A 15,541-nucleotide genomic window follows, 5' to 3' on the forward strand; every position below is an offset into this window, starting at 1 on the left:
GGGGTCGCAAAGAGTCGAACACGACTGAGTGACTGAACTGAACTTACTTTGCCCCTTCATGTGGGACAGAACTTTCTTTTTCATGCTGGTTTACTTTCTGTAATGTGGCTTTGTTCTAGCCTCTGTGGGACTGTGGTTCTTCTTGCTTCTTCTGTCTGCCCTCTGATGGAAGAGGCTAAGAGGCTTGTGTAAGCTTCCTGATGGGAGTGACTGGGTCTTGCTCTGGGGGGAAGGGATTTGCTCAGTAAAGCTGCAATCCAATTATCTGCTGATAAGTGGGGTTGCACTCCCTCCCTGGTAGTTCTTTGGCCTGAGGTGACCCAGGGTTCTATGACCCCTATGGTAGACTTAATGGTGACCTCCAAGAGGATTTATGCCAAGGAGGACCTTCCCAGACTGCTGCTGCCAGTGCCATCCCTGTGATCAACCTCTGCCGACCCATACCTCCACAGGAGACCCTCCAACACTAGCAGGTAGTTTTGGTTTAGTCTCCTGTAGGATCACTGCTCCTTTCCTCTGGGTCTTGGTGCGTGCAAGATTTTGTTTGTGTTCTCCCAATACTGTGGAAGTCCTATATTCAAATCCCTCTGGCATTCAAGGTCAGATTCCCTGGGGCAGTCCCTATGTTGGATCCCCAGACCAGGAAACCTGACGTGGGGTTCAAAATCTTCACAACAGTGGGAGAACTTTTTGGTATTATTGTTCTCCAGTTTGTGGGTCACCCACCAGGTGGGTGTAGGATTTGATTTTATCATAGTTGTGCCCCTCCTACCATCTTGCTGCAGCCTCTATTTTGTCCTGGACATGGGGTATCTTTTTTTGGTGGGTTCCAGCATTCTCCTATCCTTGGTTGTTCAACAGCTAGTTGTGATTTTGGTGTTCTCGCAGGTGATGAGCACACATCCTTCTACTCCACCATCTTGAACTGGAAGCCTGGAAATTCTTTTCCAGTTTCTAGAGGCTGCTCTCATCCCTTTCATCTTCAGTGCCAGCAATGGTCTCACTCAGACCTCTGCTTCTGTCAAAACATCTCTTCCTCTAGAAATGGATTTATTTAGAGAAAAACACATTCCAAAGACAGAGTGTATGGGCCATCCCAGAAGGTGAGAGCAGCCTCAAAATGTGTGATTAGCTTTCATGGACTGAGTAATTTCACAGGCTAATGAGTGGGAGGATTATTGCAACTACTTTGGAGAAGAGATTTCCAGGAATTGGATTATCATCCACTTTTTGGTCTTTAATGGTTGGCTTTGGAACTGTCATGGCACCTGTGGGTAAGTCATTTATCTAATGTGTTACAGTGAACATATACTAGTCTCAAAGTCTAGTGGAAGTTGGACTTGTCCACCATCTTGTTCCCATTTGGTTCTAACCAGTTTATGTCATGTTCTAAGGCTGCCCTACCCTCTTCCCTTCTGTTTCACTGGCACTGTGGAGGGACCTTGGAAACCCTGGTACCCTCTAATTCAAAGGAAGGGCTGGCCCAGGTGCCCAGACTGGATGCCTGGTCCTTGGCACAAACTCCACCTAGACTTTGACTGTGTCTTGGACCACATGCAGCATATGGGATCTAGCTCTCCAACCAGGGACTGAACTGGTGCCCTCTGGAGTGGAAGCATGGAGTTTTAATCACTGGACCATGAGTGAAGAACCTGGGCTTTCTTATGACCATAAAATGATTGGAAGAGGACCATCACTTCCTCATTATTATTCCTAAGTCATTTCTGCTTCTCCAGAGATCTTGCTGACAAGACATGTCACTCTAATTTCCACTGATTCAAGACTTTCTATTCTTATCAAAAAAACATAACAGGCAGCATACACACAAATGTGCCTGACCACACACAGAATCTTAGGAAGAACAACGTGGGCGATAGGTTAAGGGATTTGACAAAGTGTCTTAGGCAGTACTGGAATCAGATGAACATCCGACAGGGAGAAGGGGATGGGAGCATTCAGTGAAAATATTCTTGAGTAAACTCAAGTGATCTTCCCTGGTGGCTCAGATGGTAAAGCGTCTGCCTACAAAGCAGGAGACCTGAGTTCAATCCTTGGGTTGGGAAGATCTCCTGGAGAAGGAAATGGCAACCACTCCAGTATTCTTGCCTGGAAAATCTCATGGACAGAGGAACTGGTTAGGCTACAGTCCACGGGGTCGCAAAGAGTCAGACACGACTGAGCGACTTCACTCACTCAAACTCAAGTGAGGGGCTTCCCTGGTGGCTCAGATGGTAAAGAATCTGCCTGCAGTGTAGGAGACCTGGGTTCCATCCCTGGATTGGGAAGATTCTCTGGAGAAGGGAATGGCTACCCACTTCAGTATTCTTTCCTAGAGAATTCCATGGACAGAGGAGCCTGGCAGGCTATAGCCCATGGGGTGTCACAAAGAGATGGACACAATTTAGTGAATGAATAGCAACTAAAAACATGAGTGAAGTCACTGGGGAGCTACCTGCCTGCCTGAATGAGCCAAATCATTTAATTCACCCTCCTTAGTTAAGGGGCTTCCCTGGTGGCTCAGATGGTAAAGCATCTGCCTGCAATGTGGGAAACCCAGGTTCGACGCCTGGGTCAGGAAGATCCCCTGGAGAAGGAAATGGAAACCCACTCCAGTACTCTTGCCTAGAAGATTCCATGGACAGAGGAGCCTGATAGGCTACAGCCCATGGATTCGCAAACAGTTGGACTCTCTGAGCAACTTCACTTCACTCACTTAGTTAAGGAGAAAGGAGATCTTGCTTTACCTTAAGAAGAAACCCCCTCCCTGTTTATCAACACACACCTTCCTACAACTGAGAAGGGAGGGGAGGGTCTTAGTGGGAATTTACCCTTTTGTGGATGGGGACTTGAGAACTTTGGCCTTGTCAAAAGTCCAGGAAAAACAATGAGTTTTGTTTTGTCCTGTTTGCTGTTTCTTTTCATCCTTTTTTGATCCCACCTGGCATGTGGAATCTTAATTCCCCAACCAGGGATCCATGCCCACTGCAATGGAAGTGCAGAGTCTTAACCACCTGGACCACCAGGGAAATCCCTGTCATTTGCCTTTTTAATGGTCCCCGAGGCAGCAAGGTGACTTCCCAGGTGGTGCTAGTGGTAAAGAATCCACCTGCCAATGCAGGAGACAAAAGAGGTACAAGTTCCATCCCTGGGTCAGGAAGATCCCTCGGAGGAAGGCATGGCAACCCACTCCAGTATTCTTGCCTGGAGAAGCCCATGCACAGAGGAGCCTGGCAGGCTACAGTCCATAGGGTCACAAAGAGTCAGACATGACTAAAGCAACTTAGCATGCACACAGGAGGTGGCAAGGAGGCAGGCAGGGTTGTACATTCTCCCTTTGGGAAGGAGGGGGTGTTAGGGTTAGGGTTGTACATCCCTCTTTGGGGGAGAGAAAAGTGACACAGGAAAGACTGCCCTGAAGATTCCACTATTTTCACACTTAACTGAGGGCCTGGCAAGACTCTGATCTTTCATGAATATTATCTCATTTATTAACCGTGGCTCAGAGATGCTTGCTCCCAGGAAGAAAAGCTATGAAAAACCTAGACAGCATATTAAAAAGCAGAGACATAATTTTACCAACAACAGTCTGTGTTGTCAAAGCTATGGTTTTTCCAGTAGTCATGTTCAGGTGTGAGAGTTGGACCATGAAGAAGGCTGAGTGCCAAAGAATTGATGTTTTCAGATTGTGGTGCTGGAGAAAAGTCTTGAGAGTTCTTTGGACAGCAAAGAGATCAAACCAGTCAATCCTAAAGAAAAGAAAAGTGAAAGTGAAAGTCGTTCAGTCCTGTCCAACTCTTTGTGACCGCATGAACCGTATCTCACCAGGCTACTCTGTCCATGGGATTTTCCAGGCAAGAATACTGGAGTAGGTTGTCATTTTCTTCTCCAGGGCATCTTCCCGACCCAAGGATGGAACCCAGGTCTCCTGCATTGTAGGCAGACGCTTTACCGTCTGAGCCACCAGGGAAGTCTAAATACTAAAGGAAATCAACCCTAAATATTCATTAGAAGGACTGAGGAAGCTCCAATGCTTTGACCATCTGATGAGAAAAGCCGACTCACTGGAAAAGACCCCGATGCTAAGAAAGATTGAAGGTAGAAGGAGGCAGCGACAGAGGATGAGATGGTTGGATGGTGTCATCGACTCAATGGACATGAGTTTGAGCAAACTCTGGGAGGTGGTGATGGACAAGGAAGCCTGCCTTGCTGCAGTCCGTCCAGTCGCAAAGAATCAAACACGACTCAACGACTGAACAACAGAGAAAAAGAAGAGCCCGGGATCACACAGTACAAGGTGCTGGAAGCCGCGGAGCCCAGGCGAGCGCTGCGCTCTAGACGCCTCTGCCTCCCCTGACGCTCAGGCGGACACGCTGGGGCGGGATCGGGTCCTGGGTCACTGGCCTTCCGCCTGCGCGGTCCTGGCAGTTGGGAAATCGGTGCTGGGCGCACAGCAGTCCTCAGAGCGAGGGAATAACTCCAGGCCTGGATTTCGCGGGTCCGCCGACCAAGCCTACACTTCTTGGCCTTGTCCTGGCTTCCCACCCCTCCCCACTGGCTCCTTCCCGCGGCCCCGCTGACTCTGCGTCCACGCAGGGGCCCGGGGCGGGGAACAGCCCCGCCGGCAGCCCCAAGTTTGCTGATACCCAGGGCCCCTCCCCGCTCCTCCCGCTCCTCTCCGCCCCTCCCGCTCCTCCCCTCCCCTCCCCTCCCCTCCCCTCCCCTCCCTTCCCCGCTCCGCCCTCCGCTCGCCCCGCCGTCCGACCCACCCTGCGCCCCTGGCCCCGCCCCCTGAGAAGAGATTCCTGAGGCGCGAGGGTCTGCCTCGGCCGATCGGCGCTAGGGATCGTGGAGGCAGCTGGTGGGAGTTCGCGAAGAGCCCGTGTGCAGGATGACAGCCCTCGGCGTTCAGGTGAGCGAGCGGCCGCGGTGAGAGCGGTAGGAGTGCCCTGCCAGGGTCCGGGGGGTAGTCAGGAAGCCACCTGGGGCCACTCTTCCACCCCAGCACTGTTCTGTGGCTCGGTCTTGTCTCTCGGGTCCTTCGCACACCCGAGGCTCCCAAAAGTCTCGGGGTTAGGGGGTTGTCTTACTTCTCTTTGGGGTCCTCTGTTTCCATCGGTTAGGTTTAACAGAAGGGTCCCTCTTAAAAGGGGGCGCTTTGGGGGCGGAGGATGGACGGAATCCACTTGTAGAGTGAGGTTCGCTTCTCAGAGGAGGAGGCATGCCTCAGGAAGCCAGAACTTTCCTGAACCCAAGCCAGGAGTACCATCTCCCCTCCGCAAAACTGAGTTTTGTGGGGACGGGGACGGGGGTGGATTCGCTGGGACGCACGGAAACCTGGGAACAGACTGTAGTGAGGTGAGGGGCCGGCATTGCAGAGATGAGGTTTCTCAGTGATGCGAGGCGTTTGCTGGGGAACCTGCCCGTCTCCCTCCGCCCCTCGGGCGTGTAGTTCTCCTACCCGGCGGCCGAGCTTCCATAGCGGACGCGTCCCGCCGGCCCGTGTCCCGACCTGATGGTCCTGGCGGGCCGCACACTCAGCCCGCGAGCGCTCAGAGCGCCACAGCACTGACCCCAGAGCTCCGCCCAGTTTACAGATGCGGAGGCTGAGGCTCAGGTGAAGTGACCTGCCGGTGGCGGCCAGCTCAGCCCCAGAATCGAGTGAGAGCCAGACTAGACCCGAACAGGAGAAACTCCACCCACAAGCCTCCCGCAAACCTCCTGCGGCCGGGATTCAGAAGCCCGAGAGCGGGATGCAGCGAGTTACTCCCTACTGTTCTGGGCATAATCTGAAGTCCCGACCGGTCTGCCTCCGGACCTTATGCGTGGGGGGGGTGGGATCGGATGTGGTCGCGCCTCGAGTGGCCCGCGGCCCAGCTGGGGAGAGACTTGCAAGCAAGATTCAGATGGGTCCGGGGAAGTGAGTGCTAGATCAGAAACTGCGACAGGACTAAGGGGTAGGGGAGAGCTTCTTACCGGGCTGGGAGGGGCAGGAAGACTGGTAGCCGGGTTGAAGGACTTGATTTTTAGCGAAGGATGGAGAGGGGGGTTGGGGGGATGGGCGGAAAAGATGAAGTTAAAACCCTGGAGCGCTACTTGGCGGGGTGGGAGGCTGTGCTTGAAGATAGTCGCTGACACTTAGGAGCACTTCACCACAGGCCTGGGACTGTTCTATGCAGTTGCGGTGTTCAGAACTCGGTTCAGCTCCACCAAGAGGGCAGGAGGCAAGACTAGTTATCTCCAGGGATAAATAACTTGTCAAAGAGCTAAAAACCAAGCAGACTGGCTCCTGTACCTCTCTGATCAGTGTCCTGGGGTCATGCTGGCGAGAATGGGCTTACTGTTTAGGAAGCTGTAGAAGGGATTTTCTGTGAGGCTCAGTGGTTAAAAAAAAAAAAAAAATCCGCCTGCCCATGCAGGAGACCCAGGTTGATCCCTGGGTGGGGGAAGCTCCTCCGGAGGAGGAAATGGCAAACCCATTCCAGAACTCTTGCCTAGAGAATCACAGGGACAGAGGAGCCTGGCTAGAGTGAGGTCCCAAAGAGTGGGACACGACTCAGCAGCTGAGCACAGACGGGATTTCCAGCTGATGAGAAGGGCCTGACCTGGCCTTGGGCTGAGTGGGCAATGGGGGGTTGGGGCAAATGAGGGAGGGGTGATGTGCAGAATGAGTAGTGAGCAGCCCAGAGTGCCTACTTAGGGGTTGATGGAATCAGATGGGCTCTTGGGTTGTAGAGGAAGACAGGATCTTGGCAGTGGACTCAGCGGCCCAAGAGTGCCAAGTGACACTGTTCTACAGGTCACTGGAAATCATTCAGGGAGCTGGATGAAAAGGGGAAATGCCTCTTCCATTTTTTTTTTTTTCTTTTTTAGTGGAGAAAGTCCAGGCCCTAAGAGACTAAAGTGACTTGCCCAAGGTCAAGGAGCTGGGCTGGGCAGTATCAGGGACAGGGCTCAACTGCCCTCATCCCAGGTGGTCCACAAACCTTCCACTGACCATGCTGAGGCTCAACTGACCTCCAGGAGAGGTTCAGGCCTTGGATGGCTCAAAGCTCAGGTGTGTGTGGTGGGGAGGGGGAGTGGTGAGGAATGAGGACTCAAGATGCCTTATTGTTCCTAATGTTAGGACTAGCTGTAGTAAATCAGGACTGCTCATGTGCCAAGCATCTTTATATACATAATCTCATTTAATCCTTGGGAGTTTTATTGGTGTCAGAGTTTGAATGATGTCCTACTTTGGGATGGGAGGGGGGAAATGACCTGATGTCAGCTGTCTTTCTGAATGTCTGAGGGCCTGGAGATTAAAGTCCAGTCAGTGCCCAGGACAGGTGGGGCTGAGCGCAGGACGGCATGTGCTTTTTCTCCAGACAGCGTGATGTCCAAGGTCAAAAGGCCTCTGGGTGCTGTATTCTTGTGACTTGTTGCCTGGGTCTGGGGTTTTCCCATCCTAGAAACTTAATGACCTCTAGGGGTGTTAAAACCTCATGAGGTGCCTACATGGCTATGCTTTCCTGCAGCAGTCACTAACTCCTACAGAATGTAGATGAGAAAAAAGAGTCAAGGGGGTTAAGAAACCTTGTTGCAAAGACAAGCACCTTTATGGTTTGTAATCAGAGGTTTCAAAGCTCTCTTGGTTTTCCTAGCAATAGAGCCAAATTTTCTATTGAAATCCAGTACAGACTCAGATTCCCAGTGGCTCTGGCAGGAAAAAGGGATCTGATGGGTTGAAGTGAGGGGCCCCCCTTCCCCTGCTAAGAGACAAGGAAACTCCCACCTGAATACTCTTCACAGCACACCAGGCTGCCTTTATGTCTGGATCTGCATCGGTGTCCTTGGGTGTCCCCTCCACTCCTTTTCCTCACCACTATACTGAGCCCCTCACAGGATGGCCCAAGTCAGTATTTATTGGCAGCATGCATCCCCACCCCCACCTCCGCACATGATACAGCTGTTGAGCCGCTGTGCCAGGCTTTACTGTGATGTAGGTCAATGCTCTTGGGCAGGTCCCTTGACCTCTGTGACAGTTGCTGTCTTTGCATACCCCCCATGAAGTTTCCTACTCCACCAGACTAGTTTGTTCTTTTTTTTTTTTAATGAAAAAGCAGCTATTTCTTCTTTTATTAAAAGTGGTGGCAAGCCTAGAGGTTACTCTTGATCACAGTGCCCAGGCATCTCACTGCAGTAACTTCTCTTGTTGTGGAGCACGGGCTGTAGGCTTAATTGTGGCACACAGGCTTAGTTCTTCTGGCCTGTGGAATTGTCCAAGACCAGGGATTGAATGCTTGTCCCTTGCATTGGCAAGCAGATTCTTATCCACTGTACCACCAGGGAAGTCCAGACTCGGGTTTAAGGGTGAAATGGGATCCTAACTTAGGCAGCAGCGCTGAAAGCAAATAGGATTCTTTCCTGTATCCCTGGGGCTGCTAAGGTGGGCAGGTTAGCAGGCAGCCTGATGTTCCTGCTGGGGCTCTGACCACAGGGTCTCCCAGGAGCGAGGCCTTGTTTTCTGCCCCTCACTGAGGGGGTGGCCCAGGCCTGCCTCTGGAAGCCTCTGTTTGCACATGGGTAGGGCTGACCCTAGAGTCCCCTTTTGGTTGGTTTCCCTAGCAGTGATCTTCACGCTTGAGTTTTCTGCTTTGCTTACTTCCCAAACCAAGGTGTAACCTGGGCTGCCTCCACACTCACTATAAAGGACATAATTTAGGACTGGGAAGGAGATGGTTTAAAGGGAACTTCAGGTGAAAGCGGCAGTGGTTGCAAGCTTGACGTTCATTTATCTCATGGCTCTTGAGCATGGTGCCAGGTGCTAGGGAAAGGCCCTGGCCTCCTGGAGACTTCAGTCTCCGAGTGAGACAGACAATAACATACAACCACTATTCAGACAGAAATAGGCAACTTATCAGAACTGTTCCTCTGAGAGTGACCAGAGGGAGTCCCTTCTGGGTTGGGTGGTTACGGAGGCGGTGTTTTAGTCGAGACGTGAAGAATGGAGAAGGGGGGCAACCAGAAGCGTCTTCCAAGGAGAGGAGCCAGTAGGTGAGGAAGAAAGTTCTAGGCTTGTCCTCGGCATGGGAAGAGGGCGGGATGCCTGAGCAGGGTGGTGGGGAGCATGCTCTGGGAGCTCTTGTGGGCGATCTAAGGCGTGCCGCTCTTTGAAGCATTCTTTTTGCTTCTGGGTTGAGGGACTGTGACTGGAGGGTGCCCCAGAGTTGTAACAAGAGACACCTCACTGGGCGCTTGGCCCAGGTTGCCAGGAGAGAGGACAGTGCACTTTTCCAGGGCAGAATCCAGAGACTGAAGGGGAGCCCCAGGGACTCCCCTTCCAACCCCAGAAGCTGCTGGAACACCTAGTGGTGGCATGTTCTGGGTGGGGTACCGGCTAAGCCAGACTGAAGGGTGAAGTGCAAACATCACTGAGCACCTGGGTCCTGGCACGTTCAGAAGGTACAGATTAGGATGAAACTGGGGGAGACCAGGAGCCAGGGGAGGAAACTATCACTGATGTGCTGATAACTGTGTCGTGTTCTTGTTTCGCATATAAAGAAACCAAGGCTGTCTGCTGGCCCAAGGTCACAACAGCCAGGTCAAACAGGTTTTCTGACTTCAGAATGGGCTAAAGAGTATAGACAGGCAAATGGAATTTGGGCTTTTTATTCATTATAAGATCATTAAAGAAAGGGCAGGGAACTCTTTGCCTGATAAATAACTGGATCCACAGACAGTGCTTATAGGTCTTGAATGGAGGGTGGGCCGGGAACAGGCAGGATGGGAGAAGGGTTCCAGTGGCAGTGGGAATCTGAACCGCATGTTGTGGGTCCTCCCTGAAGAGGCTGGTGGGGTGTGGCGGGGGGCCCTCCCTGACATGCTGCCCCATGCTGTCTTCCAGGCACAGAGGCTGCTGGGCCAAAGGAGGCCCCATCGGTCCTTCCTTGAGTGCTTTACCCGAGCCCTCATCATCCTGTGCACCTCCCTGGCTGTGGTCCTCTCCTCCGTCTCTATCTGCGATGGCGAATGGCTCCTGGCAGATGACCGCCTCTTCGGACTGTGGCGCTTCTGCACTGCCTCCAACCAGACGGAGCTGCACTGCCTCCGAGACCTGAGTCAGGCCCAGGTGCCCTGGCTGGCCTCGGGCATGGCTGTGGCCCGCGTCGTGGCCACCCTGGCTGTGGTGGTCGCCATCTTTGGCCTGGAGTTTCTCATAGTGTCCCAAGTGTGCGAGGACTCCCTCGCTTGGCAGAAGTGGGCTCTGGGCTCCACCCTCCTACTCATCTCATTCATCCTCTCCTTTGGGGGCCTCCTGAGCTTCCTGGTCCTTCTCAGGAGCCAGGTTACGCTCTTCGGCCTCACCCTGATGTTCTGGAGCGACTTCACAGCTTCCTTCCTTCTCTTCCTGAATGCTATCAGTGGCCTGCACATCAACAGCATCACCCACATCAACAACAACATGCATCCCTGGGGCCTGCCTACAAAAGTTTAGGACCCTCCTCCAAGGACATCAAGTTACTGGAAAGCCTGCCTATGAAGGGACTTTTCCAGACTTCCCTGGTGATCCAGTGGTTAAGACTCTCTGGGCTTCCAATGCAGGGGACATGGGTTAGATCCCTGGTTGGGAAACTGAGTCCCACATGCCGTGCAGTGTGAGGGGTCGGAAAAGATGACTTTTCTAATTCCAACATGTGACATTCAAATTGATGCCTCTTGGCCTTGGTGTGTTTGGGCCAGTGGCCCAGGGGTCTTTGCAGCTGGTCTGCAGCCCAGAGGTCAGGTGGGAGCCTCCATGCCACCAGCTGCACCAGTTTACCCGCAGCCATGTTATATAGGATGTTGATTTTACAAGAATAAACATATTTTAAAACCTTTACTTGAACACTTCCTGGGATGGGAATAGACCTGGAAGCAGCTCGGGTCACTGGTGCCCAGGCCGGCTGCACAGGGAAGCACAGTTCACACCTGTTTTATTGACCCTGCTGGGATGTGGGCTGTAGGGCCCCTGGGCCTCCTGGGAGACTAAGAGTGAATCATCCTTCCAGCAAAGGGTGTCCAATTAGTGCCTCAGACTTTCTTCTACCAGCTCAAAGGGCCTTTGCATTTTCCCTGCTTTAGCTTTGGTCACACCAGGGAAGCAGAGTTCAGGATTGCTTGCAAATAGTAGGCTTTCAAACCATTTGACTTTATTTGAACCCTGCCCTTTGTGGGTACCTCAAAATCCCAGGATAACCCCTGCTTCCAGCAGCTGGCTGTCCCTCTGAGTACTCTCCTAGTAAGTACTGCCTGAAGCCCTTCCAGGAGAGCTGCCTAACTTATAATACTGTCCTCTTGATGTAGGGACCTCCCCGATGGCTCAAGCAGTAAAGAATCCACCTGCCAATGCAGGAGACTCGATCCCTGGGTCGGGAAGATCTCCTGAAGGAGGAAATGGTAAACCACTCCAGTATTCTTGCCTGGAAAATCCTCATGGACAGAGGAGCCTGGCGGGCTACAGTCCATGGTGTTGCAAAGAGTTGGACACAACTGAACACGTGATGAATGGATCTCTGACATAGCATGTGTGTCCATCTTTGGTCAGGGCCAGATAGCCTCAGAGTACCATTTTTGATCCTAGAACACACTCCAGACAGCACGTATCTGGACTCCACGGGGTACAGGGAACTGGCCAAACCTTGGATAATGATTAACAACCAGCCTAGATACAGAGGCCTGCAGGTGAAGGAGACAGGAATCAGTGGAGATTTCCACCCTTTCCGGCCGCTTTATATTTCTGTGCATTAAATTGCCCCCTTTTCAGTCCCTTTTCTGCCCAGTAAATGGGGTTTTTTTCCGCCCTCAGCCTATTTCATTCTATACTAGCCCCGTGCCCCTCCCTGACCTGATGAGCTCAGGCCTTCCCTAGTTCATTCTGGCCTCATGAGGTTTGGGTTTCTGCCTGCCAGGTCCTCTTTCTGGGTGCCTATACCTCGTGATTTTTTTTTTTTAACTTGATTCGAAGATGTACAGAGTTCACTGGGGTCTCTGGAGAAAGTTATATCAACCATACAGGCTGACATGTATTCTTAGCCCTGGAAAATGGGCAAGCTGGCCTTTTCACCCCAGGGGCGGTCTATGAGGTGAGAGAGGGTGACCTCCTTGTCTGCAGGGGTGAGATGCAGAAGTTAGGGGCCAGAGCCACTTGTCCAGGTCACCCAAAGCCAGGATTTTAGCTGGGCCCACCCACCAGCAAGATGCCCTTCCCTCTACTCTGGGGAGAGGGGTCGCCTCTGCTCCTGTCCTGAATGCTTTCCCTGAGCACATAGGCAGTGTTTTGTAAAAAGGTTCAAATATTCAGTCCTTTAATCTTCACATGTCCAGCAGAGAAGGAATGCTGATATGCGAGGGAACTGAGTCCAGACAGTTAAGGATAAGATGAAAATTCCCAGTGGGACAGGGAGACAGGCCCCCATTCATCCCGGCCTGGGAGCAGGGAAGACAGACAGCCTTGGAGCGAGCCTGGGGATTTAAAATCAAAAGTCCTGCACTGAGCTGCCACTTCCAGCTGGGTATCTTGGTCAAGTCACAGGACATTGGTGAACCAGTTTCTCTTCTGTCAAATGGATTCTGCCCCATTTTCTGCAGTACTACAGATAACTGAGGGCTTCCCTCGTAGCTAAGTCGGTAAAGAATCTGCCTACAATGCAGGAGACCCGGGTATGATCCCTGGGTCGGGAAGATCCTCGAAAAGGAAATGGCAACCCACTTCAGTATTCTTGCCTGGAGAATCCCATGGACAGAGGAGCCTGGCAAGCTACCGTCCATGGGGTCTCAAGAGTTGGACATGACTTAGTGTCTAAACCACCACCACCACCACCACAGATAACTGAAAGCAGGAATAACAGGGTGCCTCATCCCTTGTTAGGGTCATTAAAAGGTTCCCTGTAACTTGATCGAGTTGTCTTGAAGGCTCCGGGGTAACAGCTGGATGGGTGAGTTGCAATGAGGGCTAAGGAGGGTCCACCCAAGGCCAAGGGCAATTTCTCTGGTTCACTGGTTATTGTTCAGTTGCTAAGTCATGTCTGATTCTTTGTGACCCCATGGACTGCAGCACGCCAGGCTTCATTATTCCTCACCATCTTCCGGATCACTGGGCTTCTAAGCTTATTCCAGAAAGCTGCAGCAGGGAGGTCAGGGAAGCCCCCTTCTCCAGAAAGTAGCGGGGGACAGCATCCTCCACCTTGTGTCTCAAGGACAAGACCGACAAATACCAACCAAGTCTCATCCCAGTTACCATTTATTCCCCTGCCCTCTCCTGGAAACTCAACAGATCTGAATCCCAGGCCCTTTTGCTACCCCAGGCCCCATCAGTTCTGAGGAATCATGACCACAACCCCACCCTAAGGCCAGGAGGAGGGGTGTAATAGTCACTGGAGAGATCACACAGCATCTGGCAGGAAGGCAGGCTCTCCTACTGCAACAGTCAGCCCTCAGGACCTGGGGTGACCAGCCTCAGATGACACTGGTCCTATGGGTGGCCCGACTCTGCTCCGAGGGGCTGGCCTTGATGCCATTGCTGAAGGAGGAGCTGGGAGCCACGGGCTGCAATGGGAGCTCACGGAGGTGCCACTGCCGCCACTTCTTCTGAACTTCCAGCTGCACCTGCCCCGGAGACCAGGAGTCAGCCAAGAAGGAAGGGTGATCTTTGCCCGAGTCCTGCTTTTTCCACTGGGGCCTCAGCACAGGCTCTGCCACTCCTGCCCAGAGGGCATGCCTTCCCCTCCACTCAGATTTACCATTTTCAGCCCTGACATCCATAGGCACTGAGGGGCCCCTCTCCCTTAGGACCTTTCACCAGAAACCTCAGGAAACCTATCCTGAAGAAGGGGCCTGTGATCATTCTACAATCTCCAGATGGTCACCTGGGACAATTGGACACGTCCCCATGAAGCCAGTCTAGCTCAGAACTCATCTAGGGACCAAGGGGCTACTCTTTGGAATTTCCTTCACAACCCCCAGCTGCAGCAGCAAAGCATTTGGGGCTAGGTTTGATGCTTGACTTTTGGGAAAATATCAGAGGCTACTCCCATTCAAGTGGGGTGAACCAGATGATTGACAGCCCCAGGAAGGGTTTATTTGCATGCAGTACTGTGTTCAACTAACGTCAACTGCATGGCCTCTGTGCCAGGAGCCTCCTGATCTGATCCAGATGCTCTGGGCAAGCACAGAGACTGAAAGTTAAGTGTGCAGCTCCCACAGCCCTGCTCAGCAGTCACACTCTTTGGAGGTCTCTGAGGATGGAGGGGAAGACGTTTCACCTGAGTCACTCTTTTTACAGATGGGAAGCCCGAGGCCCAGATCAGGGCAGTGACCGAGGTCACTCATCAGGCAACCAGCAGTCAGCAGCCTCTGTTAGGGCTGGGGTTCCTGCACTTTCCATTTCCTGAATTTGCCTAAGGGTTAGAATCACCTGGAGTGCTTGTTAAAACATTCTCAGCCTCCAGTCCAGACCTAAAGGATGCCTTTTTGCCTGTTTAGAAACAAGGTGGGACCCAGCAGTTGTTTTAACGAGGCCTCCGGGTGATTCTGTTGATCCCATTAAGTGAGCTCAGACTCCTGGAAGACAGATTTTGAGCCAGGAGGCCCTGGTCTCCCCCACCCACACCATACCCCGCTCCCTGCCACCCTTTCCAGGTGGCCCTTCTGAACCACAATCCAATGACAAGGGAGCTCCCCAGGCAGCAGAGCAACCCCAGAACACTCACCTCCCCGTTGAGGAAGCAGTAGAGGATGGCCACCACCAGGCCCTGCGGAGGAAGCAGGGGCAACGGGATTGGTGAGGGGCTCCGGCATTAGGCCTCCTAGTCCCCTGGGGTCCTTTCATCACCAACCCCAGGCTCACTTCTCCCCATGACTATTCCAGAGCCTTCCCACATCTCTGCTACCCCAGAGGGAATAGGGGCTTCCTCTTCTGGCCCTGCAGTGCACCCAGCTGTGCTGGCATCACCCACACAGACTGAGACCCTTGGGGGCAAGAATGATCCCGGGTCCAGGGAGGTGCCCTGCGCCAGGGTGGTGTCAGTTACATTAAACAGAGGCTGCTAACTCAACCTCGGTGACCAGGCAGGTCATGGGAATTAGTAAGGTGGGGCATCCAGGAGAAGCAGGGAGCGGTAGCACTGGAGACTTGTCCATCCCGCCCAGAGCTCTGCTCTGACCACACAGTCACAGATTTGTCTTTCTATCTGAGTAGCTATCCCTGTTTAAACCTCTCCAGATTTCTAGCTGGTCCTGCAAACAAGCCCACCCAGGCCCAGGGGTTCACATGGCTGCTCCACCTGCTCAGCTCCAGGCAGGATGGGAATGCCTCAGGTGCCACCAAGCCCTGCTTCTCCTGGATGGCCTCCCTTATTAATTCCAGTGACCTGCCTGGTCCCTGTGGCTGAGTTAGCAGCTTCTGCTTAATGCAACTGAAGTCTGAGCAGAGCTCAGGTGCAGGTCTCAGCCAGCGAAAAGGGGGCCTGACTCCCCACTCACATCTCCAAGGTCAGAGGCCTCAGGGCTACGTTTGCTTTTAAGT

The 15,541-nt window shown here is 52.7% G+C and overlaps 2 protein-coding genes across 3 annotated transcripts in view; one reads left to right on the forward strand and one right to left on the reverse strand.

Moving 5' to 3' along the window:
* The first annotated feature begins 4,352 nt into the window (after positions 1-4,352).
* On the forward strand, positions 4,353-10,856 carry TMEM37 (transmembrane protein 37). Its single transcript, XM_069574443.1, has 2 exons — positions 4,353-4,909; positions 9,884-10,856. Exons 1-2 carry the CDS (start codon positions 4,889-4,891, stop codon positions 10,472-10,474), a joined length of 612 nt encoding a protein of 203 aa, XP_069430544.1. The 5' UTR covers positions 4,353-4,888; the 3' UTR covers positions 10,475-10,856.
* A 2,384-nt stretch (positions 10,857-13,240) lies between these two features.
* The window catches only part of SCTR (secretin receptor), a 73,494-nt gene continuing 71,193 nt past the window's right edge, over positions 13,241-15,541 (reverse strand). For both annotated transcript variants that reach the window (XM_069574441.1, XM_069574442.1), the window contains exons 12-13: positions 14,727-14,768; positions 13,241-13,623 (exon numbers count right to left, since the gene is read on the reverse strand). In XM_069574441.1, coding sequence (XP_069430542.1) covers positions 13,474-13,623; positions 14,727-14,768 — 192 coding nt within the window. In that variant the 3' untranslated portion in view covers positions 13,241-13,473. The remainder of the gene's footprint in view (positions 13,624-14,726; positions 14,769-15,541) is intronic.

Source organism: Ovis canadensis, chromosome 2, assembly GCF_042477335.2.
Source record: "Ovis canadensis isolate MfBH-ARS-UI-01 breed Bighorn chromosome 2, ARS-UI_OviCan_v2, whole genome shotgun sequence".
Classification (NCBI taxonomy): domain Eukaryota; kingdom Metazoa; phylum Chordata; class Mammalia; order Artiodactyla; family Bovidae; genus Ovis; species Ovis canadensis.

What these genes read in the sequence shown, in the direction of transcription:
- TMEM37 (XM_069574443.1), top strand. Translation starts at nt 4,889, where the DNA reads ATGACAGCCCTCGGCGTTCAG. An exon ending in TGACAGCCCTCGGCGTTCAG is followed by an intron (nt 4,910 to 9,883) that starts GTGAGCGAGCGG and finishes GCTGTCTTCCAG; the next exon opens with GCACAGAGGCTGCTGGGCCA.